The sequence below is a fragment of the Peromyscus eremicus genome, chromosome 14, assembly GCF_949786415.1.
Source record: "Peromyscus eremicus chromosome 14, PerEre_H2_v1, whole genome shotgun sequence".
NCBI lineage: Eukaryota > Metazoa > Chordata > Mammalia > Rodentia > Cricetidae > Peromyscus > Peromyscus eremicus.
In genome coordinates this window covers 78,358,797-78,384,338 of record NC_081430.1, presented here as the reverse complement: position 1 = coordinate 78,384,338, position 25,542 = coordinate 78,358,797, and the positions used below count along the sequence as shown (strand labels likewise).

General features: G+C 44.7%; 1 protein-coding gene and 1 non-coding gene across 4 annotated transcripts in view; both read left to right on the top strand.

The window, feature by feature from the left end:
• Nucleotides 1-25,542, top strand: part of Dcaf5 (DDB1 and CUL4 associated factor 5) — a 101,296-nt gene that overhangs the window by 36,129 nt on the left and 39,625 nt on the right. For all 3 annotated transcript variants that reach the window (XM_059279658.1, XM_059279657.1, XM_059279659.1), the window contains exons 3-6: nucleotides 576-612; nucleotides 1,490-1,629; nucleotides 3,329-3,458; nucleotides 24,716-24,929. In XM_059279658.1, coding sequence (XP_059135641.1) covers nucleotides 576-612; nucleotides 1,490-1,629; nucleotides 3,329-3,458; nucleotides 24,716-24,929 — 521 coding nt within the window. The remainder of the gene's footprint in view (nucleotides 1-575; nucleotides 613-1,489; nucleotides 1,630-3,328; nucleotides 3,459-24,715; nucleotides 24,930-25,542) is intronic.
• Nucleotides 12,577-12,716, top strand: LOC131924805 (small Cajal body-specific RNA 3). Its single transcript, XR_009383064.1, has one exon. It is a non-coding gene; the product is annotated as a small Cajal body-specific RNA 3 (non-coding RNA).

Below are 25,542 nucleotides of genomic sequence, written 5' to 3'. Positions count from 1 at the left end.
CTGTTACCAGGATATACTTGCTTTTTAAACAAAACAAAACAAAAACTCAAAAGACCGCTCTGTCCTTAATGGTTTTTTGTTTGTTTGTTTGTTTTAGAGAAAACATGTGGCTTTTTGAGGTAGGTTCTCATGTATCCCAGGCTGGCTCTGAGCCTCCTCACCCTCCTGGCTCCACCTCCCCCATGTGTTGGGATTACAAGCAGGTAGTACTATGCCTGGCTTCTTAAATGGTCTTCATATATTTTTCTAACTTAACACACCTATTTTGTATTTTGTATTATGTTGTATTTTGAGAGCGTTGATATTTTGTGTGTGTGTGTACGTATGTACGTACACATGTGCCAACCACAATATACATGCCATGGCACATGTGTAGGACGACTTTCAGGATTAGTTTTTCTCCTTCTACCATGGGTTCTGGGGATTGAATTTAGGAAACAGGCTTTCAAGATGAGAGCTTCCACCTACTGATGCCAATATAGGAATTTTTTCCTGAAAAATTTAAAATCCCATATTGTCATGTGGAAGGGACCATCTTGCAGGAATTATGAAATGTCTGTCTTTTTCCTTTGTAGGGAATGATGAGCAAGTTATCCTCCATGATGTTGAAAGGTAAATAGATTATTGGTGTATGATGACAACTGACTATTTTTTAGATGAACAGAGGCAAATATCTCCTTAGATGTGAATTTTAGACCTTGAAGAAAATAATATAGAACCAGTATTAGTTTTCTGAAAAAAAGAAAATGATTGCTATAATAGTTTGAGGGAATTTTTTATTTAAAAAAAGAAAGAAATTTACAAAGTTGGCATACAATTAGAGAGATAAGAAGGAAGGATTTTTCCTCTTTATTATACTTATTTGATATTATTTATACATAACAAAAATTAGTAGTTAATAATGACTAATATTGATTGAGTTTTTACTGTCCTGTGCCAGACACTGTTCTAGGGATTTAATGCACTGATCAGTTTAACTGCCACTTTGGTTTTGTGAGGTCTTGCTGTGACATCCATGACATGAGGGAACAGAGGCACAGAGTTGTTGGTGCCGTAAGGGCAGGTGATGCTAGGACTTGGCACTGGGTTCTGTCTAGCTCAGAGCTGTGCTGTTAATCACCATGCTAGTCTGCTGTTAGCAGGTCTTTTAAACCGCCCCTTTGTTTTTGGAATTCTTGTACCACTCTGAACTCTCCGTACAAGTAGATGAATTTGTGATAAATAGAAACATTAAATATGCTTAGTATGAAAATTATAAAGATGATCCCTTTAAATGTATACATACATATTTTATGCACATACATTATATACTTACTTTTTCATTTGAACATTGAACATTACCTTTTAGCTAATTCAGTATCTTGTTGGCTTACCTAGGTTAACTTTGTCCTGGGAATGAAAGAAACTGAGCTAGTACCATAGGGCTGGAGCTCTGCACCACGTCTGTGTGTATGTTTGCGACAATGTGCTTCTCTCTCCTGTTTCTCAGCAGTGAGACCCTGGATGTGTTTGCTCATGAAGATGCAGTGTATGGCTTGTCAGTGAGCCCAGTGAATGACAACATTTTTGCCAGCTCTTCAGATGATGGCCGGGTTCTCATTTGGGACATCCGGGAGTCTCCCCATGGAGGTAGGTCACTGTGTACAGAGTTGTTGGGTTGTGCTGAGCAGTCTGATAGCAAGCTCCTGGTGTGTTTGCTTTATTTATAATCTGCGTGGGGTTACATCCAGGGAACAGAAATCTAGGACTCAGACATGTAGCACAGATATGACAGTGGAGGTCCCATCCTGCCCGGAGTAGTTGGAAGTAGAACACATTTAGCAAACATTCCACAGCTGCCTGGGACTGTACACACCCTGCTCCTTGGCACTCAGTGGCCCTAGAAGCAGAAGATGTGTTGCTTCATTGTGGAGGGTAGCTACCAAAGCTCCTCTTGGTGCTTATTTACGGAGAAGAGGAATACTGTGTACTTCTTGTTTAAAAGCCACACAGACCCTCCCCAGACTCCATGTGGGTAAGTGGTGGCAAGCACATTCTGTCTCTGAATAGTCAGTGAACTCCTCCTCCACAGTGCTCTACAGTCTGACTGAAGGACTTGATTATTGCCTGAGGTTCTTCAGGAAATGTATCTTCTTAGCTTATTTCCTGCAGAGGGGTTTCTCTCTTCTATTTCTTCTGATCCTGCCACCATGCCCACCTCTGTCCTTAGTTTGATTCTGTAATGGTCAGACTAGGAACCCGTGAATCCACAGTTACTGTCTTGCCTTCTTTGTCTGGAAGAACCTAGGTCTGTATTTGCTCATATATGAGACCTTTACAGGTTCAGGATAGCAAAGACGCCTGTCCTCGGGGTCAGCAGAGCTGGTCACAACAGACAGTATCCGTTGCTGCATTTCTGGATGCTTGTGTGTACACTATTCCCTTTTCTGCATTGCCGATATATCAGGTGGCTGAGTGCTTCCCCTGCCCAGGGCCCTAAGCACAATGTATTTGGAAGTCATAGATGAAGAGGTGATCTTTGTCTTTGATTGTAAAAGATCCCAGAGGAGTTTGGGAGTATTCTTCCCTCACCAGGAGCTGATAATTTATGCAGAGGGTGCAGGAGTCAGGTCAAGTTGATTAGGAGCTGGCTAGATTCAGAGGCAGCTCAAATGTTAAACTTTAAAACAAAAACATAATCTGGGTCTTCCTATGTAAGCTGGCTTTGAACTCGCAATACTCCCTCAATTGCAGAAAAGGGTACCAGGCTTTTTTTTTTTTTTTCTTGAGACAGGGTTTTTCTGTGTAACGTCTCTACCTGTCCTAGAACTCACTTTGTAGACCAGGAACTCACAGAGATCCACTTCTGCCTCCCAAGTGCTGGGATCAAAGGTTTGCACTGCCACTACCACCTGCTCAGGCTTTGTTTATTGGTTTGTTTGTTTGATTCTGGAAGTCAAGCGCAGTTCTGAAGGAACATCAACCAGAAGGGAACTGCACTGTTGCTTGGCTTTGTCTTAATTTTTCACTGTTTCACTTTGTCTTCATTAAATCTATTTGTTTACAAAACGTATTAAAGGTATAATAAAAACTTTACCAGGAGTTGTGAAATTTTTTTAGTGGAATTCATTTTTCTGTAAACAGCTCACTTTTCCCTTTGAAACACTAGGATCTGAGTGTTATACTTCAAGTTTGGCTGTATACATTTAATTGGTATTGGAGGGCTCAGGGAGACATGATGGTAGGGTGCTTATAGGGTGTTCACTACACAGAGTGGCAGCATCTTGCATTCACACTGCCGCTCAGCTGTCTGCCCCTAATAAGCTGTGTCTCATTTCTGTTTTCACAGAGCCCTTCTGCCTGGCAAACTATCCATCAGCCTTTCACAGTGTCATGTTTAACCCCGTGGAGCCCAGGTTATTGGCCACAGCCAATTCAAAGGAAGGAGTGGGACTATGGGACATTAGAAAACCTCAGAGGTAAGACCCAGACAAGGAAGAACTTCAGATTTTGCCTTCTTCATTTCTCAGGGAGTAGAATCAGCCAGCAAGTGTTGCAAGAACTTGTGTAGCAGCTAAGCCCAATTGGGCATCTCTTCTTTCTGTTTTGTTTTGTTTCTTTGTTTTTCCAGACAGGTTTTCTCTGTGTAGTCCTGGCTATCCTGGAACTCTCTTTGTAGACGGGGTTAGCCTTGAACTTACAGAGATCCGGTTGCCTCTGCCTCCTGAGTTCTGAGGTTAAAGGTGTGTGCCACCACCATCCAGTTGGGTATCTCTTAACATGTCCTGCTTTTTTAAAGCCAGCTGACAGGTGAGAGATTCATTCTCCTTCCTGTAGAATCAAAAGTTGTAGTCTGGACTCTAGACAGGGTAGTTTCTGGGCAGTCCTATGAAGAGGTTAAAACCTCTCTTAGTTTCTCTGTACTTGCACAGGAGCTCTTCTGGGTGGGGCTGGGGTTTCCACGTTCCTTGCTGCCGAGCTAGGCTTTCTTAACTTCAGGCCTCCGGGTCTCCATCGGTAGGCTTTAGTAGAACTGTGAACTCTGCTACAAAAGGCAGAATGTGGACTACCTCTGCCAGCCTGCTCCCAGCCTGCTTTCTGCTCCACTTAGAGTTGCAATGAATGGCTGGCAATTGGGGTGGAGCCCTGGGGTCTCCAGTAGAAAGCTTGAGTAATTTATGATATCACAGTAGTGTCTTGAGGGGAGTGTTAGCCACCTTCTTAATGCTGATCCTCCCCCAGGCTCCCCAGCCAGTTTCCTTCCTGCTGTGCACTGGATAGGCCCTCTTTCCCCCTCTCCTTGGCTCCTCACTAAATATGGTTTCTTTTAAATTTTCTAAGACATATAACATCATGTTTGCTAAGTAGTAGGGAGAAGGTGAAAGGATATTTGGGAGCAATTCCAGGTCTATATGGAAGGGTGATGTGCAGAGGAACAGTTGGGGGTGGGAGAACAGAGCCTGTAGGAGAGGCCCGGCCCCTGATCGTTTTATTTGTACAGTACCATCTATTGGATGTAGAGCTTTTATGTAGAAAAATGTAGAGAGAAAGAAGGAAAAATCCGTTTGAGTACATCAGTTCATTCTTCTTTGTCTGTAGTCACTCTAAAGGTAGCGAGAGTGTACAGTTTCTTAATGTGTCTGTCTTCTTAGATATAATTTAATGCAGACACCACAAGTATACATCCTATGAATGAAGGAAATATAATAATACCCATGCTCTCAGCTTTCCCTCCATTTATTTATTGTATATATGTGTGCATGAGTGCACACATACATGCACATTCATGTTCCACAGTACATGTGTGGAGGTCAAAGGACAACTTGTGGGAGAAAGAACATTCTTCCTCTACCACATGATCTCAGGGATCAATCTGAGGTCATCAGGCTTATCTATCAGTAAGTGCCTTAAATCTCTTAGTCATCTTGCTGGCCCTCAGCGTTTATTTATTTCTATTTATCGATTAGGCTTTGGATGTCTGGGAACTCACTATGTAGACCAGGCTGGCTTGGAACTCACAGAGGGCCACCTGCCTCTACTTCCCAGGGATTGGGGTTAAAGGTGTGGGCCACCACATCCAGCTTAATTTCTTTTTTTTTTAGGTATGTGTATATAATAGAGATTTATTCATATGAGCACCACAGATCTGGCACATTCTTCAAGGGCTACATATTCCATTAGTAGTATGTACTCAAAGGCTAAAACTTGTTTCTGATAAACAATGCTGTGTTGAACCTGGTTGCCTATCTATTTTGACCTACTTTGCAAAACACCTGTGAGGAACTGGTGCCCCAAAGAGTGTGTTTTACTTTAAAAATTCCTTATTTGTATATTGTATATTATTTGTATGTGTACGCAGGTGAGGGGGTGGGTGCTATAGTAAGCATGTGGGGGTCAGAGGACAGAGCGCAGAAGTTGGTTTTCTTCACTGTGTGGGTCCAGGGGATCGAACTCAGGCCATCAGGCTTGGTGGCATGCCCTACCCACTGAACCACCTGGAGGTAGGGTGTGGTATTTTAAGTCCCTCCCTCCCTCCCTCGTTTGTTTTTTGAGCCTGCATTTCACGTGGCCCATCGCTGTGTACCCCGACTAAACTTGAACTCCCGATCCTCTTTGCCTGACTTCCGGTGTGCATCGTTACTTCCTGTTCTCTCCTCTCCGTCTTACTTCCCCATCCCTTTTCTGTATCAGGAGCTTCCTTACAGCTAGCCCGGGCTGCCAACAAACTTAAAGCAAGATGTTAGTTTACTGTTCCTCCTCCTGTTGTTGTTGTTGTTATTGTGGGGAGTGTCTTATGCCGAGACATGTGCACGGAGGCCAAGGACAGCTTTCCAGAGTCAGTTCTGCTTTCTGCCTTGGGGTCTAGGGACTGAACTCCGCCCTTCAAGCTTGCCTTGCAAGAGTTTTTACCCAGCGACCATCTTGCCTCCTTGAGCTTTGAACTTTGATCTTCTCGTCTCTACCTCCGAGTGATTACAGATGTGTGTCACCATGCCAAAGGAAGGTGTGATTACAGATGTGTGTCAAAAAAACCAGTCAAATTGTACCCTCACCACCAAAGGCTACAGTGACTTAGAAATCTACCAACTGTTAGTGGCTTTCTATTTCTCCAGACCTGTACCAACAAACTGCTAGTCTTCAGGCAGAAGATGCTATTTATTGTTTTGATTTCTTTAGTTACGGCTGGACTTTTGTGTTTTCTCTGGTAACCTAGTTTTTTAAGTACATGTTAAGGAAAAGCATCTCCTAAGGCCAATGGCTGTCTAGCCTGCTTCTGTTTTTGGCACCATCGGAGCACAGTCCCGTGGGAACAAGATCTTTGCCCTGTTATTTCAGCTCTTCTAATGTTCTAGAAGGCTTTGTTGGTGCTGGGTAGAAAGGGGCATGGGATACTCCTAGAGGCCTCCTTAATTTCAAATACTCTGGAATTAAGGGATTCAATTACAGATCTTCTCTGTTTGAGTCCCTCAGTACAAGTTGGTGTAAAGGGGAGGGAGAGAGGGCTGTCAGTCTTTTCTGTGTAGGATAATTCTGCGGAGTTGCAGTATTTAATTTGTTTTCTGAGTACAGCTCCCTAGAAAATCCAACCCAGACCTCAGGATAGTTTGGAGTCCCTCAGGAGGACAAGCCTTGAGCAGGATCAATCCATTTCAGAGATACTTATAGAAAGAAATTTTAGGAGCCTTGTAAACCCCTTATAATTGCGAATAAAATTATATGTACTAATCTGTGAGTACATGAAGTATTTTTTTTCTAGGACAAAAAGATTTTACTTGGTGTTGTGGTACACACCTTTAATCTCAACACTTTGGGAGGCAGAGGCAGGTGGATCTCTGTGAGTTGGACACCAGGCTAGCCAGGGCTATATAATGAGACCCTGGTTTTGTTTTTGTTTTTTGTTGTTGGTTTAAAGAAAGAAAAAGAAAGCTTTTGTTAGGTTTCATGGAGACCTCAGCCCAGAAAAGATGAGTTGCTTACGCTGAGGAGTCTAGGTTTAGCCTGCTGTGATTCTGTTCTGTTTTTATTAGAAGTTATTTCCAGTTTATCGTAGCATGGGGGTGGATTCGAGGTCTACTCTGAAGGGCTATTGGGCTCCTAGAGATTGTCTCCTTAGGAGCCATGAGGACACTCTCCTCAGTCCCTATCCTTCTGGCTCTGAAGTTGTTGAGCATTTTCTTTTGCCTTCTCTTAAAGCAGACGGCTCTACTTCAGCCTGAAGCCTGTAGGTGTATGAGCCCAGCCATTCTGTTCACTGCTGCCCTGAAATAAACTCATGAGAGGACTGCTTGGCAGAATAAATGGTAGCAGTGGAAAGGACTTGAGTTAGCATCGGGTCTGACCTAAGAGAACCTAAGGGAAAAGGCTGCAGAGCTGGAGTGCTGCCAGTACGGGTCGGGGGGCCTCCAGACTGAGAGCAGATCTAGACCAGTGGGTCTGAGACCCCCAGAAGACCACGGGAAAACACAGATATTTACATTATGACTCATAACAGTGGCAAAATTACAGTGATGAAGTAACAGTGAAAATAATTTTATGGTTTAGGAGCTATGGGACTCTAAGCTGAGCCATGTCACCTTTCATTACCAGAGATAATGACAATTATATGAGTGCTATCTCTCTCTCTGTCTCTCTGTCTCCATCTCTCTGTCTCTCTGTCTCCATCTCTCTGTCTCTCTCTCTGTCTCTCTCTCTCTGTCTCTCTCTCTCTCATTTCTATGTAGCCCTGACTGTCCTGGAACTACAAAGCAGGCTGGCTTTGAACTCACAGAGATCCATCTGCCTCTGTCTCTGGAGTAATGGGAGTGCTTGGACTAAAGGCGTGTACCACCACCTTCTAGTAGAGTAATTTCCATTTTTACTTTTTATGAGATAAGTTCTTTTTGTTTTATTTTCCGGGTTTTTTGTTTGCTTGTTGGTTTGGTTTCGTTGTGCAGCCCTGGCTGTCCTAGAACTTGCTCTATAGACCAGGCTGGCCTCAAATTCATAGAGATCCACCTGCCTCTGCCTCCCAGGGTGGGATTAAAGGCATGCGCTGCTGCCACTCCCCCACCCCCAGCTTGTTTTCTCGGTTTTTTAGGGTATTTTTGAGACAGCTTCTTAAAGTCCAAGCCGGCCTCAAATTTGCTATGTAACTGGGGATGATCTTGAACTCCTGGTCCCCCCTCCCCTGTCTCATTACAGGCCGGTGCCAGCACGTGTGACTAGGTTCTAAGTGCTGGTTTTGTTTGTTTGTTTTTAGTATTATCCTTTAAAAAAAGATTTGCTTGTTTTATATGTATGAATGTTTTGCCTACACACACACACACACACACACACACACACACACACACACACACCCCACTTTAAAAAGTCAAAAGATCTTATGTATAATGATAAGCCTTTTTTTCTGTAGTAGTAGCCAAAACATAGTTCAAGGTTCTCCTTTAAACTTCTTGGTGTATTCAGGCTCCCATCATTTTTTTTAAAGATTGATTTATTTTCTTTTATGTGTATGGGTGTTTTGCCTGCATGTATGTCTGAGCACTGTGTGTGTGTGTGCGTGTGTGTGTGTGTGTGTGTGTGTGTGTGTGTGTGTGTGTGTGCGTGTGTGTGCGCGCAGTATCTGCAGGAGAGGGTATCAGATCCACTGGAACTGGAGTTACATATGATTGTTAGCTGCCTTGTAGGTGCTGAGACTAGAACCCAGGTCCTCTAGAAGAGCAGGCAGTGCTCTTGACCACTAAGCCATCTCTCCAGCCCGACCCCACCACTTCTTGAAGGCTTAATATTAATCTTAAATCCTCAGATTTCTTGCCTGGCCCTAAATGGGAAAGTTCAGCTTTAGGAGTTTGGGTGGTGATGACTGGGCCATAGGGAGGGAACTTGCATAATTGACTAGAAGAGAGAACTTCACGCCTACAAGTATATTTGACATGTTCAAACAAGATGTGATTGGTTCCGTTTCGGTGTTTCTATGGGTCTCCACAGTGTCCCTCCTTGTCGTTGCCAACGTCCCACTTAGGTCATGCTCGGACTGTTCAGCAGTCTGGAAATAGTTTTAGATCTGCGGTCCTCTGTCTGGAGACTGGAGAGAGCGAAGCTTCCCAGTGCTCTGCCTGCCCCACCCCTTCACTGCCTGTGTTAGCTGTCTACTCACCCACCATCTCTTCCCTTTCAGTCTTTTTCGTTTTTGTCAGGAGCTGTTAGTTTTATGCCAACTAGCATTCTCTAGCTTTGACAAGGACATTAGAGAAAGTGGTTCTTTCCGCACTTAATAATAAAACCAGGCAAGGCAGGAATTCCTATAAGATTTACGTTAGTTGATGATGTTTTAGACCCTGTATAAATGACACATGAAAAAATGAGCAGCGAGAAAGTACACATTCCTACTTGTGCGGTTAGTTTTTGTCAACCTAACACAAACCTAGACTTATTTGGGAAGAAGGAATCTCATTACGGAATTGCCTCCATCGCATTGGCATGTGAGCATGTCTGAGGACATTTTCTTGATTGTGGATTGATGTGGGAGGTCCCAGCCCCCTGGGGTGCTGCCACCCCTATGCAGGTCCTGGGAAGAGGTGTAAGAAAGGGATCCTGAAGCAATCCAGTAAGCAGCAGTCCTGGTCTCTCTTCAGTTCCTGCTCTGGGTTCCTCACAGGCTTTCCTTGCTGGTGGGCTGTAGCCTGTGCGCCAAGTAAACCCTTCTGCGCCCCCCCCCCCCCCAGGCTGCTTCTGTCAGTGTTTACCACAGCAGCAGAAGCAGACCAGGACAACACTCTCAGAGGAAATTGCTCTTAGGACCGGGCCTGGCTCTTGGGATCGCTAGGTTAAAGGGTCTGCTCTTTGAGACCTGTGCCAATCCTACGTCAATAGAGATAAATAAATGTAACTCCTTGCCTTCTGGACCAGCCAAGAAATGTCTGCCATATTGCATTTGAGGGTTCCTCATATAAAATGTTAAAACCTGGCATCCAACATTAAAACCTTTGGGATTTTCTTCAACTTGAAAGAATGAGACTCTCCTGACCTTGACCTCTGTCCTTATCAAAGAGGAAAAAGAATTTGAGACAGGGTCTTACTTACTATTTTGCTTTGGCTGGCCTGGAATTCACAATATTGACCAGAGATGTGTCTGCCTCTGCCTCTGTGTTCCAAGTGCTGGAATTAAAGGTGTGTACCACCATGCCCAACGAAGTAGATAGCTTTCTTAAATAAGCAGTTGGACATTCTGGCCCCCTCAGGCACTTGAACCCACATGTACATATGCACACTCACACTTAAATAGTTAGCACTATTCATAAAAGAAAAGGTTACTAAGGCTGGGTAGTGGTGACACACGTTTTTGAACTTAGCATTCAAGAAGCAGAAGCAGGTGGATCTCTGAGTTCGAGGCCAGTCTGGTTACAGAGTGATTTCAGGACAGTCAGGGCTACACAGACAAACCCTGTCTCCAAAATCCAAATTGGATTTCATAAATATTAAGAACTTTTGTTAATTGTTGTGAAATGGTGCATGAGAGGCCTTGGCGGGTTTGAGCCGAGGTGCCCTGGCGGCCATGCAGATGTGGTGGGCTGCGGCATGATGCCGTGGAAAGCTACACCATGCAGACATGGCATCCATGTAGAAAGTTTTATTATTAAAGCGGAAAGGGAGAAGGGAAGGAGGGGGAAGGGGGGGAGAGAGGGAGAGGGAGGAGAAGAGAGAGAGAGAGAGAGAGAGAGAGAGAGAGAGAGAGAGAGAGAGGAGAGAGAGAAAGCAGAGGTGTGCACTACCTCATGGCAAGAAGGGGAGGAAGAGGGAGGAGGGTTCTTCCTCTTAAAGGGGACTTTACATAAGACTCTGGGCAGGTCCCCAAGGGGTGGTTCAGAATGCTAACATTAATCAAAGACAGCATTACATCTGTGAAAAGATAAGCTAAGGACAGGTACTATATGTGTAATACATATATTGAATAAGAATTTATATCCAGAGTATATAAAGAAGTATGAATTTGTAAAAGAGATTTTTTTTTTCAAGACAGGGTTTATCTGTGTAATTTTTTTGCCTGTCCTGGATCTCGCTCTGTAGACCAGGCTGGCCTCGAACTCACAGAGATCCGCCTGGCTCTGCCTCCCGAGTGCTGGGATTAAAGGCGTGTGCCACCACTGCCTGGCTGTAAAAGAGATTTTTAAGTAATTTTAATTTTTTTATTATTTTTTGACTGTGTAAGGATATTTTGCCTACGTGTATGTCTGCAAGCTCCGTGTGTGTGTGTGTGTGTGTGTGTGTGTGTGTGTGTGTGTGTGTGTTGCCCAAAGAGGTCAGAAGAAGGTATAGGACTCTCTGGAATTGGAGTTACAGACAGGTGGGTTCTGGGAATCTAAGCCAGGTCCTCTGGAAGGGCAGCCAGTGCTCTTAACCACTGAGCCATCTCTCCAGCTCTTAAGTTCCATTCTTTAAAATCAGCAGAAATGCTTTATCAAATAAGATAACCAAACAACAATAAGCATTTGAAAATGTAAGGTTTCTGGCTCACAACTACAATCCAGTACTTGAGAGATGAAACCAAGAGGATCAGGAGTTACAGGTCATCTTCACCTGAATGGCAGGTTCAAGGCCAGCCTGAGTTAATGAGACTGTTAGAAAAGGAAAGAAGAAAAGTTAAAGGTTAAAGCTTTGCAGGTGACTGGAAATGCTCACAATGATTACAGTGGAAAAAGATTGGTAGTACGAACAATGCTGTGGAACTTAGGAAGCCATCATAATTTGGGCCAATCTGAATAGGTACAACTGTCAGGGCAAACTGTGAATGTCTACCGAGGCTAACCATAGGACTCAGCAGCCTCGCTCTTAGATCTACCTAAGGGATATGATTATGTGTTTCCACCAAAGATAAATGTGAGAATATTCCCAGCTGCTTTGTTCATAGCAGCCAAAAGTAGGAACAAGCCTAAATGGCCACTGCAGGAAAGTGGGCAAGCAAAATGTGTGGTGGCCATGTACTAAAACCCTGGCCATACTGTGAAAGGAGACTGTTGATACGCACACTGATGTGGATGAGCTCATGGTTATATACTGAAACCCTGGCCATACCGTGAAAGGAAAGACTGTTGATACACTGATGTGGATGAGCTCATGGTTATATACTGAAACCCTGGCCATACCGTGAAAGGAAAGACTGTTGATACTCACACTGATGTGGATGAGCTCATGGTTATATACTGAAACCCTGGCCATACCGTGAAAGGAAAGACTGTTGATACACTGATGTGGATGAGCTCATGGTTATATACTGAAACCCTGGCCATACCGTGAAAGGAAAGACTGTTGATACTCACACTGATGTGGATGAGCTCATGGTTATAATTCCGAGTGAAAGAGGACAACAGCTCAGCCACAAAGAAGCCTGTCCTCTGTGACTGCATCTGTGTGGTGTTTACGGACGAGCGGACTACAGGTGTCAGACAGGTCACCCCGGGGTAGGATACTGACTGCGTTATGCTGTGTTCATTGTTGTGTGTAGGTGTGTGGCACAGAGGATCAAACCCTGGCGCCTCACATTTGGTAAACACTCTACCAGTGAGGTACATCCCTAGTTTATGTTGTATCATAAAATAAGTTTGATAAAAATGAATCCAAAATGGAAGCTGCAAAACCAACCATGTAGACAAAGGAGAAAATGTCTTTTGTCTGCAGAAGGCAGCGATCCTACATGAAAATGGAGGTCTCTGTCTGACTTAGGACAGCTGGCTAAGTCTGATCGTTCACCTCCATACAGCCTTTTAAACTGTGTTCTGAATACTGTTTTCCTCGGTATCTGCTGAGTAAATGTACTGTATTATATTACAGAAGCAAGCAAAAGAAACCAAGTGAAGTACTTCTCCATTCAAAAGATAAAAAGGAAAGGGAAGAGAAACAGAAAAGAAAAATAACCCAAGGCTACTTAACCCTTGCTTCTAGGAGTATTTACCCTGTTCCCTGTGAGGCCAGTGCTTGTAACAACCTCATTAGCCCTATGGAGAGCTGACTTGAAGGTACAGAGAACAGAATCAGAAGGCCCCAGAAGTTTAGATGACATAGTAGGGAACTCCAGCAGAAAACCAGGCCTCACTGGAGTGGTTGTCAGAGCCATTGGCTTGTCAGAGGTCAGCTAGTAAGTGCCTCCGTCCTTCTCCACCCCTCCCCTGCCCTCTTCCCTTTTTAAATTTTCTTTGTATTTTAAGACAAGGTCTCACTGTGGAGCCCAAAATAGCCTTAATTTCTGGCAGTCCCCCTGCTGCGCCAGCCTTCCAAGTGCTAGGGTTACGCGAGTGAGCCGCCATGCCTGGTTTAGCCATCCTTCTCCTCTCCCACTCATCTTTACCATACAGCCCTTATGTAAGTGTTCCATCCACTGGAACGCTCGCTCAAAGCCTGCTTCCTCCCCCAGCACTGCAGTCCGTTCTTCTTTGCTTGATTAATGCTGTCCCGTTCTTACAATTGTTCGGGGTGAAATCCTAGAGTCCTGTCTAAGTTTCCTGTCTTTACCCATCCTTGTTAGGCCCGGGACCTCCTGAGTTCAGGACCCTTTCTCCATCTCCCAGCCGCCGTCACCTTCTTTCCGTCCATGCTGTCTGCACTGGCTCTTGGCCTGTTGTGTCTAGTGCAGAGCCTTAAACATCATTTTTGCTGTTCTCTTACACCTTGCTTGGATTATCTTTGTTCATATACATATCCCCAGAATGTGTATTGTGTAGGATGCTATAAAAATATAAATGTTTTTAACAGACTTAATTCACTTTGACTTTTCTTGTATGAAAGCCCTTATGTGGTGGTCACAGCTGGAGCCTGTGTCCTCTGAACAGAGACTCTGGTGTGGACTTTCACAAGATGGTCAGTGAATTCCTGATAAGGAGACTTGGTGAACACTGTCTCTTTCCAGAGGTCGGGGGTCAGGTAGCTGTAGGTCTTAGAGATGGCATCACAGGTGGCCTTGGCAAGTTGTCCAGGGTGGCAGTGCAGCCCCTGGCTGATGTGTAACAGTCATCACTACCATAAGCAGCAGCTTCTTGGGCACAGGAGCAGAGATGATGCCAGTGCCTCTGGGGGCAGGAATGAGACACATCAACACAGAGCCACAGTGGCCTGTCACTTTGCATGGAACAGTGTGAGCCTTGCCAATCCTGTTCCCCCAGTAGCCTCTTTCTTTGCACAGGGACAGTGGAAGGCTTGGCCAAGATGATGGCCCTGTGATGGCAGTGGCTACCTCCTTGGAGCTCTTAACACCAAGACCAACATGACCATTGATTGTAGTCCCCAATAGCGACAAAAGCCTTGACCAGGCATGATCTTTAGAACCTCCTCCTTTAAGGATGTGCCCGGGGGGAAAAAAATCAATAATCTCTGATCCCTTAATGGGCAGGGAGAACAGGTAGATCTCCTCCAGGGACTTGATCTTCATGTCCTTGACCAGGCGACCCAGCTTGGTGACAGGGATCCACTCCTTGTCTTCAGCTTTAACTCCACGAGCCTTGTGGCCTTGACCACAGCCCCTAAGACCTCTGCCGAATCCTCTGCGGAAGCTGCCGCAGCCTCCTAATCCTGCCTGCCCCCCCCCCATCCGCCATTTGGTGTTTTCCAGAAAGGGGGGGGGGGCTTTTTGATTTTTTAAAAATTTTGTTTTATAGGCATGTTTATTTTGTCTGCATGTACATCATATACATGGCTGGTGCCTGTAGAGGCCAGAAGTGGGCATCGGGGGTTGTGAACAACTGTGTGGGTGCTGGAAATCAAACTCCGGTCCTCTGTAAAAGCAGCCAGTGCTCTCCTTCACTCCCTTAGTGATTTTTGTTACAGGGTCTCGTTTTGTAGCCCAGACTTGCCTGGAATTCATGGTCCTCCTGCCCCAGCCTCCCAAGTGCTAGAATTACAATCGTCTTGCCACACACTGCTCTCCTTTCTTCTGGATTGTTCTTTATCCATTTAGTCCCTAGTTACCAAAGATCAAGTCTTCCTCCTCAGGGAAAGCTCCCTCACCAGACCTCCCTAGTGTATCCTTACAAGCTCCCTCATTGTGTTCTCAGCAGCCACCATGGTGTTGCCACGAAGTATGTATCTAGTAGGTCAAGTTCCCTTACTGTGAGGGGAAGGGATTTCTTTATTCAAAGTCTGTAGAGTACTTAAGGTCTGCTACATTCTTTTGCTGTCGCTGGTTACTAGGTGACTGTTTTATCTTCAGTGAACCAGTTTCTTTGCTGTCCTTTCCAGGGTGGAGGATTACTTCCCAGAAAGGGGCACGTTAACCTGCTCGATAGTTCTTGTACTTTTTTGTGATTTTTAAAGGACGGGAACATGTTTAATCTCTAGTGCATAGCATAGAACTTGGGATATTATGGGAACCTGGTAAATGTTGAATGAATGCATAGTGCTATGCTCATCCCTAAACAGTTTGTTTTCAGTTTCTTTTTTTAGGGCTGGGGTGGGATTAAGACTAGTCTAATATTCTTATCTCTGCCTGTCCAGCCTCTGGTCTGTATTTTCAAAGTATAACAGTGTGGACCAGAGTCCTGAATGTAAGGACTAAGTCCTTAGGGCGGGGTGCAAACCTTTTTGTTGGGCTTTGACTGTTACTGACCTTCACTGGCAGTTAGGCAAAAGACCACCAGGTATTCTAGTAAAATTGCTTTCTAGCTTTGTCACAAGGTGGCGCTGTGAAACTAATTTTGCTCATTGGTGGACTCCAGGCTGGCATATCCTCCTGACCTCATGATTATCAAATATCAGGATCACCTGGTTGCTACTTAAAGCACTCTTTAATGAAAGTTGTACACAGAGGTTGAATTGTTGGTCTAGAGCAGTGGTTCTCAACCTTCTGAATGCTGTGACCCTTTAATACAGTTCATGTCGTGGTGACCCCAGCCATAAAATTATTTTTGTTGCTACTTCATTACTCTAATTTTGCTACTGCTATGAATCATAATGTAAATATTTTTGGAGCTAGAGGTTTGCCAAAGGGGTCTCGACCCATGGTTTGAGAAATTCTGGTCTAGAGAGACCTATGAGCTGCTGTTTTTAAGTAAATACTCTATAAGCAATTTTAGCAACTTGGCTTTTTTGCAACCGTGGAAGGTGTCTGTGGTTACTTAGAGAGGTCCGTGTTGAACGGTCTCAATGGCAAGTTCCAGGGCAGCCAGGATTACATAGAGAAATCCTGTCTCAAATTTTTTTTTTTTTGGTTTTTCGAGACAGGGTTTCTCTGTGTAGCTTTGTGCCTTTCTTGGAACTCACTTGGTAGCCCAGGCTGGCCTCGAACTCACAAAGATCCGCCTGGCTCTGCCTCCCGAGTGCTGGGATTAAAGGCGTGCGCCACCTCTGCCCGGCCCTGTCTCAAATTTTTTAAAAAATATACACACATACACATCCATATAATCTACCGTATGGGCTAGGTATTCCATGTGATTATGCAGAGATAGCTGTCAGAAATGTAATTAACTCCTTCAGTAAAATTTAAATTTCTGGATGTTAAAAACATGAACTCAAACTCATGGAGAATCATTGGGGACAATAAATTTATTCAGTCACAGATCGAAGATTATGATGTGATTTTTCTCAGGCTAGTTGTTCAGGCCTGTTCCCCCTCAGGGAGGTTTCATTCTTGGGACTAAGGGTGAGACTATTTTGGAAAAACAAAAGTATCTTGTGGTCAGGAGCTTGATGTTTGAGTCTAGGAACGTGAGGCCAGTGTGGGAAGTGGAGCGAGAGAAGAGGCGGAAGGGTGTGTGTAAAGCCAGTTGTGGACAGGAGAGCTGGTGGCAAAGGACAAAGAGGGGGGAGGGGGAAGGGAGTGACAGGCTCTTTGCTTCCCTCCCAGCTCATATAAAAGACACAGTTAACGTTTATCCGGTTACTAAACAGAGTTAAATGGATATTATACGTATTTCTTGTGTCTCTAGGATTCTTTGTATTCTATGTGTTGAATTATAGATATTACAAAATGGTCCAGGTTCCATATAGGTCATCCTAAAGCAGAAACTCATATGGAGAGATTTTATCCCTGTTGTTGACTTGACTTCTACCTCTCTGCTTGCAACATGAACCAGCTCTGATGGCTGAGTTGTAATAGCAGTGCCTTGGCCCAGACATAGCATGCTGGGGAAACTGGTGCCGGTGTGTTGGGAATCTTGTTGGCATCGTCAGGCGGCATCAGATGAGTTACTTAGTCATGGATTTATGGTAAGGTAGTTTGTGGGGTCTGCGCTTGGAAGCTTTTTCAGTTCTCCATTGTGGTGGTTAGAACAAGAAGTCCCTATTTGTCCCTGTCCCATTCCCCGTGTCCCCCCCTCCCCTGCGATGGGCTCATAGATTTGAATGCTTGGTCACCAGGGAGTGGCACTATTTGAAAAAAATTAGGAGGTGTGGCCTTGTTGGAGGAAGTGTGTCACTGGAGGTGGCCTTTGAGGTTTTCAAAAGCCCAAGCCAGGCCCAGTGGCTCTCTTTCTTCCTGCTGCCTATGGATCCAGATATAGAACTCTCAGCTCCTTCTCCAGCATTGTGCCTGCCTGCATGCCCCCATGCTCCCTGCCATGCTCCCTGCCACGATGACAATAGACTAAAGCTCTGAAACTGTAAGCACGGCCCATTTAAATGCTTTCCTTACAGACTTGCCATGGTCATGGCGTCTCTTCACAGCAGTAGAGCACCGACTAAGATACTCATATTGAGCTAGACATGATGTTCCTGATCACTTCCTTGGCCTGTTTTCTTTTCTCTTCCAAGGCCTTGGCCAAGTGTTTTTATCCTGCTAGAGCCATAAAGAGGTCCAGCTGAGTGTTTTCTTCCTGTACCTGAAAATACTGTGGAAATAACCTTTTATTCTTCCTTTAGGGATGTTTTCAGTTGACTCACTTTAATGTGTTGACCAGTGCTTCAAGAGACCACTCACATGTGGGCGTGCAGCAGCAGCAGCAGCAGCAGCAGTAGATTTGATGGCAGCTTTGTCTTGGTGGTTGGAGCTGGGCAGTGGTGATACATACACAACTTTAATTCTAGCACTTTGGGGTGGGGCAGAGTACAGAGGCAGGCAGATTTCTGTGAGTTTGAGGCCAGCGTGGTCTACACAGTGAGTTTCAGGACAGCCAGGGCTACATAGAGAAACCTTGTTTTTAATTAAAAAAAAAAAAAAAAAGATGGCTTTCTGAGAGCAAGGAGAGGGCACCAGATCTCATCATAGATGGTTGTGAGTTACCATGTGGTTGCTGGGAATTGAACTCAGGACCTCTGGAAGAGCAACCATTGCTCTTAACCTTTGAGCTATCTCTCTAGCCCTGAGCCATCTCTCAAGCCCTGAGGCAGTCTTCTATAAAATTACTCAGTTCTTGCTGGGTGTGATGGTCCCAGCCTTTAGTCCCAGCACTCTAGGAGGCAGAGACAAGCAGATCTACATGAATTTGACACCAGCCTGGTCTACAAAGTGAGTTTCAGGACGACCAGGGCTACACAGAGGAAACCCTATCTCAAAAAACAACAAAAAAGAAAATCACTCAGTCCTCATAGAGGAATGAACATTTTCTTTTTCAGGGAATATATTAAGAATGGAGGGTGGGGTAGAAACAGACATTGCAGATATTGTTGGTCGAGTGGTACTGTGATCTCAAAAGGAATTTTCTGGTAATAGACAAGAGGCTGTAAAATTTTCCATATTGTTTGGTTTGCATTTCATTGAGACTCTGGTAATCTCTGTCCATCTTGCCCAGCCCCATTCCAAAATAGAACCGTGTTTCTGAGAAGTCTACATTAAAAAACATTTCTTTATTCTTTGACAATTTCATATGTGTATATAATGTATCTTGATCATATTCAGTCCTCCACTGTCCTCTCTGACTTCCCTCCCACTGCCACCAAACCCTTTCACCCCAGCAAGCCCCCCTCCTGTTTTCTTTTTCTTGGTTTTCAGACAGAGTCTGACAGTGTAACCCTGGATGTCCAGAGCTGTCCATGTAACCAGGCTAGCCTCGAACTCACAGAGATCCCTCATCCCTGCCCAAGTGCTGGGATTAAAGTCATGAGTTCAATTAAAGTTGCATCCATGAGCCTGGGTGTGGGCAACTCACCAGTGGCCACACTCTGGAGACGGTGTCTCCTGCTAGTAACTACGGGTAGCTTCTCAGCCCAGGGTAGAGCTCATGACTGAATGTGACAGGCTCAGTCTTACGCGGGTCGTCACAGCTGTTGTGAGTTCAGAGCACTGGCCATGTCATGCTCCGAAGAGCACTTCAGAGCACTGTTTCCTACCCTCTGGTCCCTGAATTGTTTTCATCACCTCTCCAACAGTGTTCCTGAGCCTTGTGGATGGTAGGCATGCCCTATTTAGGGCTGAGCACTCAGCAGTCACCCACCAGTTACGAGTTTCTGCATTAACTGCTACCCACTCTAAAAGCTTCTCTGACCACGCCTTGAGCGGTACTCACCTATGGGTATAAACATAAATATTTAGGTCTGGCGAGATGGTTCAGTGGCTAAAGTCACTTGCCACAAAGCCTGATGCTCTGAGTTCAGTCCCCAGGACCCACGTGGTAGAAGGAGAACCGATTCCCACATTCAAGTACCCATACACCTGCAAACACATAGAAAAGAGAGAAAATACAATAATCATAAATATTTGACAGGCCATTTGGCGACATATCCACTTAGCAAGCAATAGTAGTGTGTTCCTCCCTAGAGCCTAGGCCTTCCCAGCCATAATCCTTTGACCAAGTTTACAGTTTCCCGGGGCTGGGGTCTCCTGTGAGTGCAGGCCTCAAATTCAATAGCAGTGTGTTGGTCACTCCCATAGCAGTCCCCTATTACACAGCGGGTACATCTTGCCTGGGAGGATGGTATTGTAGCATAACATGTGGGGTCGCCTGCTGGGTAAGACACTTGGATGGCTTTTCTCCCCCAGTAGCCTGCATAGCATCTTGCAGCACCGTGAAAGCTAGCCAGTAGAGAGGGAGTTTCCACTTCAGTTCGAGCTTGATTTCTGTGTCCTGCCACAGACTGTAATGTTTTCAGCAATAGGACCTTACCATCTAGCTCTGGTGGGCAACCAAGAGCAATGATGATAGTGTGTATTCTTTGAGGGCTTCCCCAATCAATAACTCATAGGGAAGTATCCCATGGAGGGATTGGATTTTTATCTAATAATCTGAAAGCAAGCATTATCCACCAATGCAGGGGACCTGAGTTCAAACTTTTTTCCTTTAATTTTTTTAAAATTAGCTTACTAAAGTAAGCTAATTTTCTAAATTTAAAATTTTTATTGGGGCAGTGGTGGCACACACCTTTAATCCCAGCACTCTGTGAGTTGGAGGCCAGCCTGGTCTACAGAGTGAGTTCCAGAATAGACTCCAGAGTTAACACAGAGAAACCTTGTCTCAAAAAACAAACAACCCCCACAATATACACATGTGTGTGTACACACGTGTGTGAGTACACACACCACAGTGTGAATGTGGTGTCAGAGGACAGCTTTTGGGAGTTGATTCTCTCCTGCCGTGTCAGTCTGGGGATGGGTCTGGAGTTGTCAGGCTGGGTGGCAAGTACCTTACCTGCTGAACCATCTCTCTAGCTCTCCATATGGCTTTTTAAAACGTCCTTGGTTTTAGTTAACTTTCCCCCTCCCCACCTCCTCTCCTCTACCTCCCTACCCCACTTAAACCTTTGTACCCCCTGTACCCCTCCCAGTACTCATGTCACTTGTGTTCTACTACTGCTACCATGACTACCCAACCCCACTCTGCTGCCTTAAGTCCCTCCTGCCCCTAATCTGAGCCCTTTTATCTTACTGGCCTCTATAGAAATTTCAAATTAAACACACATCTAAAAATTGAAAGCTAGGATGTATGTGGTAGAGAACATGTGGGAGGCCTGGGTTACCATACTCAGAATAATGTTTTCTAGTTTCATACATTTACCTGGAAATTTCATAATTTCAGTTTCCTGTACAGCTGAATAAAATTCCATTGTGTATTGATGGACATCCAAACTGATTCCATTTCCCAGTTATTGTGAATAGAGCAATAATGAACATGGATGTACATATCTTTGTAGTAGAGTCCTTTGGGTATGTGCCCAAGAGTGGTATAGCTGGGTCATATGGAAACCTACATTTAAAAAAGTTTAAATCACCTTTAATCCCAGCACTGTAGAGGCAGAGGCAGGCAGATGTCTGTGAGTTCGAGGCTAGCCAGGTCAACATAGTCAGTTCCTGGACAGTCAGGACTAAGTAGAAAGACTGTTTCCAAAAAAATAAACAAAAAAAATTTTTTCAATAAAAATAGAGTTGTAGATATCCTCTCTCTAGCCCCTAATGGGGGCTTGGCATGTAGCCCATGCTAACCTTCAATTTGTGTCTCCTGAATGTTGGGATTATAGGTGTATGCCATTATGCCTGGTCTCTGGATGTGTGTGTGTGTGTGTGTGTGTGTGTGTGTGTGTGTGTGTATTATACTTGGAACTGTGAACCATAGAATCTTTTAAACTTGATTAATCAATTTTTAACTCTGTGTGTGTGTGTGTGTGTGTGTGTGTGTGTGTGTGTGTATTTGTACACTGGGGACCAGCAGAGGGCAGTAGGTCCCCTGGAGTAGAAGTTACAGGTGGTTGTGAGTCCCATGACCGGTGTGGTGGGAACCAACTGAGGTCCTCTGGAAGAGCACTCTAGACCTGAGCTGTAGAATCTTGAGCAGTACTGTATCCTAACTATGAAGATAAACTGCTGTTAAGCCTTTTCTCCTGGCAAAATAGATCATTCCTTATCCTCCCTGGGTATGGCCAGCTGCATTCTCTTACTTTCTGGAGTTAAGCTATCATTCCATCCTTCTGGAAGGAATCGTATTTTGTTTCCTACAAAGCAGCCCTAACTACAGAAGACTTTTAGGCACCCTCTTTTTGTGAGAGATGAGTGTTCCTACCCAGAAGCACAGTAAGGAGAAAAGTCACAGGAGACACAGACACCTGCACTGTAACCAAAGTACAAAGGACTGATCAAGGAACTCGGGTGGGAATAGAATAGACCCACAGGCCAGTGCTGGGCAGGCTCTTCTTCGGGCCTGACTAGAATGGACAGAGAAAATTGCTGTTAACTGGTGGACGGGGTTTGGCAGAGGCCCTGGCTTCCTGTCGGGGACTTGAGCTAATGCAAACCCTGCTGCCGTGCGGGTGAGGCTGGCCAGGCTGTTCCTGCTGAGTCTTGTTTCACCCCCACCCACCCTCAGTTCCACAGATGCTGGTTTCTTTGCAAGCTCCACGCTGACTGGAGACTGAAAGCCGCTCATTGTTTTTAAACTCCTGTTTAGATAACAGCACATGCCTGTGGTGGCCAGAGCACCCTGTCAAGGAAATGCCTGGGCTCCAGAGTGTGGCTTGTGCTCAGGACATTATAAGATCATTTCTTTCTATGCAGGGTTTATTACTTGGGGACTTGAGGGATTCTAGGCTTCTCCTTGGTACTTGGAATTCTGGGATGGTTTTTTGTCTTTTCTCCCTTCCATCCATTCCAGCCAGGAGGATTGCAGGCTATTTTATCCAAGCCTTGTTTGTACACACAGCTGGACCACGACAGCATTCCTCCCCTTGGTATGACGATTGCCTGGGAGGGTGAGGTAGGCACGAATGTGGCTAGTGTTGGCAGTAGTTTTTATGACTGTGGTAGGTTGGCAGCCAGCCCTGCACTGACGTTTCCAGGACGACTCTTCCCATAGCTTATCTTCTTTTCCTCTATCTTCATCACTCTCCTGCCCCCAAAAGCTTTAGCTGGGATGGCACAGTAAGCCATAAAAGTACTTACTGCTTTTGCAGAGGACTCAGGTTAGATTCCCAGCACCATCTTGGTGGCTCACAGTCATCTGTAACTCCAGTTCAGCGGAGCTGATGCCCTCTTATGACCTCCATGGGCATCAGGTACACATAGAGTCACATACTTATTTGCAGGTAAAATATGCATGATACATAAAGTAAATTAATATAAAATTTTAAAAAATCTAAATATGGGCTGGATATGTTCATTTGGTATTTATTGTTTGCCTAGCATGCATGAAGCTAGGTTCAGTCCATAGCACCATGTATGGCCCTGCTGTGGTGGCACTCATCTACAATACCGACACTCAGGAGGTGGAGACCTGAGGAGCAGACAGGCAAGTCAGGACCTTGTCACCAAAAGAAGTTACTTAAAAACATACGAGTTTTGTTTTGTTTTAATTTCATATCTGTTGGTGTTTTGCCTGCATGTGTATTTGTGTGAGGGTGTCAGATCCCCTAGAATTGGAGTTACAGACAGCTGTGATCTGCCATGTTGGTACTGAGAATTGAACCTGGGTCCTCTGGAAGAGCAGCCAGTGCTCACCAGCCCCCACCTCTACGCCCACCCCTGCCAAAAAACAAAACAAAACAAAACTTTTTTTTTTTTTTTTTTTTTTTTTTTTTTTTTTTAAGCTGAGGATCAAACCCAGGGCCTTGTGCTTGCTAGGCAAGCGCTCTACCACTGAGCTAAATCCCCAACCCAACAAAACTTTTTTTAGCTGTGTGTGTGAGTGTATGTGACACGTGTGCTAGCGTGTGTGTGTCCTGCAGAAGTAAGTTCTCCCTCTACCACATGCGTCGTGGGAACTGAGCTCAGGTCTCAGGCATCTTACTGCTTCATCTTTAACAAATTAAAAATAAAAATAAATGTTTCTTATGCTTGTGTAGTCATTGAAAATTACCAGGAGAAACACTAATGATTCTTGTGTTTCTAACAATACAAAAGATAAATATATTGCTTAAAAATACATTATTAGTTAATCCCAGCACTCAGGAGGCAGAGGCAGGCTGATCTCTGAGTTTGAGGCCAGACTGGTTACTGAGTGAGTTCCAGGACAGCCAGGACTACACAGAGAAACCCTGTCTTGAACTCCTACTCTCCAAAAAGGAAAATCCATTATTGGACAATTGGGGTAGACACTACTCCCTTCTCCAGGGTCTTTCAAGTATCTATTTGGGCATGGTAAAACAAATAACTAATGATTTTAATGTCTCCTTTTTTTCAAGATGTGTTGTGATACCTTTTTTATTAATTTTTTACATTTATTTGTGTATATGTTGCCATGCATGCCAGTGTGTGTGTGTGTGTGTGTGTGTGTGTGTGTGTGTGTGTGTGTGTGTAGAAGTCAAAGTATAACTTTGGGGTGTTCTCTTTTTACCATGTGAGTCCCAGGGTCTGAACTCAGGTCCAAAGCCTTGGCAGCAAGTGCCCTTACCCACTCAGCCATCTTGCCCTTGATAATCTTTTCTTGTAAAATTATTCAAAATTTACCTTTGGAGGTTGAAAGAAAGGCTTACATTTTAAATAGCTTATTTTAATGTAATCAAGGAACCATTCCCCCTACCCAAAGGAGCCATTCTTTTTGTTGTTGTTTTGGTCTGTTTTTTTTGCTTTTTGTTTTTTGTTCTTTTATTTTGAGATAGGGTTTCTCTGTATAGCCCTGGCTGTTCTGGAACTCACTCTATAGACCAGGCTGGACTCAACTCAGAGATCCACTTGCTTCTGCCTCTGAGTGCTGGGATTAAAGGTGTGTGCCACTACAGCCCAACTTCAAGGAGCCGTTCTTAACATAATTATTATATTCTAATAGAAGATGCTCTTACATTTAAATACCCTTTGGTTGACGTTCTGATGTAAGCCCTGCAGGACAGCCTGGACGCATCTGAAGAAGCTAATTCAGTGTGTTTTACAGCTCTTCCCGTCTGCCTCAGACTTGATCCTTGTCCTTTGCCTTCCTTCCAGTTCCCTCCTGCGCTATGGTGGCAACCTCTCTCTCCAAAGTGCCATGAGTGTGCGATTCAACAGCAACGGGACCCAGCTCCTGGCCCTGCGGCGGCGCCTGCCCCCTGTGCTCTATGACATCCACTCCCGCCTGCCCGTGTTCCAGTTTGACAATCAGGGTTATTTCAACTCATGCACTATGAAGAGCTGCTGTTTTGCAGGGGATCGTGACCAGGTCAGTGCCTTGGCTGTCTGCATCTCCATGTCTTACTGTATTGCTCTCAATTTCTCTTTTGTACCACATGAAGTAGAAACTTTGGAGGGGAAATAGTGATTCTGATATATGTAAATTGTTTTGCCTGCATGTATGTCTGTAGGGATGTTGGATTCCCTGGAAAAGGAGTTACAAACAGTTGTGGGCTGCCATGTGGGTGCTGGGAATTGAACCCAGGTCCTCTGGAAGAGCAGCCAGTGCTCTGAACCACTGAGCCATCTCTCCAGTCTCATAGTGACTGTCTTCATCCAGGATGCCGGGGTGCATTCATTCAAGGCACACCCTGTAAACCAAGGCTAGCTACAACCATGGTTCTAAGCAGCTGTTCTGCCACACTTGTGAATGGATCTTGAGATTCTAAGAATGTGCCATTTGAAACGAAAGAGGAGTTTGTGGCAAATGAGCCTGCCAGTGGAAGGCGTTTCAGTACCACAGTGATGAATGAAAACCCACATGCCGTCCGGGAGACATGTCTCTTGAATGGCTGGCTGCTTGGATGGCATCATTTTCTTGGATGAAATGGCCTCAGCAGCCTTGTTTGAGAAAGAGCCAGCATCATAACTAGAACTTTCTA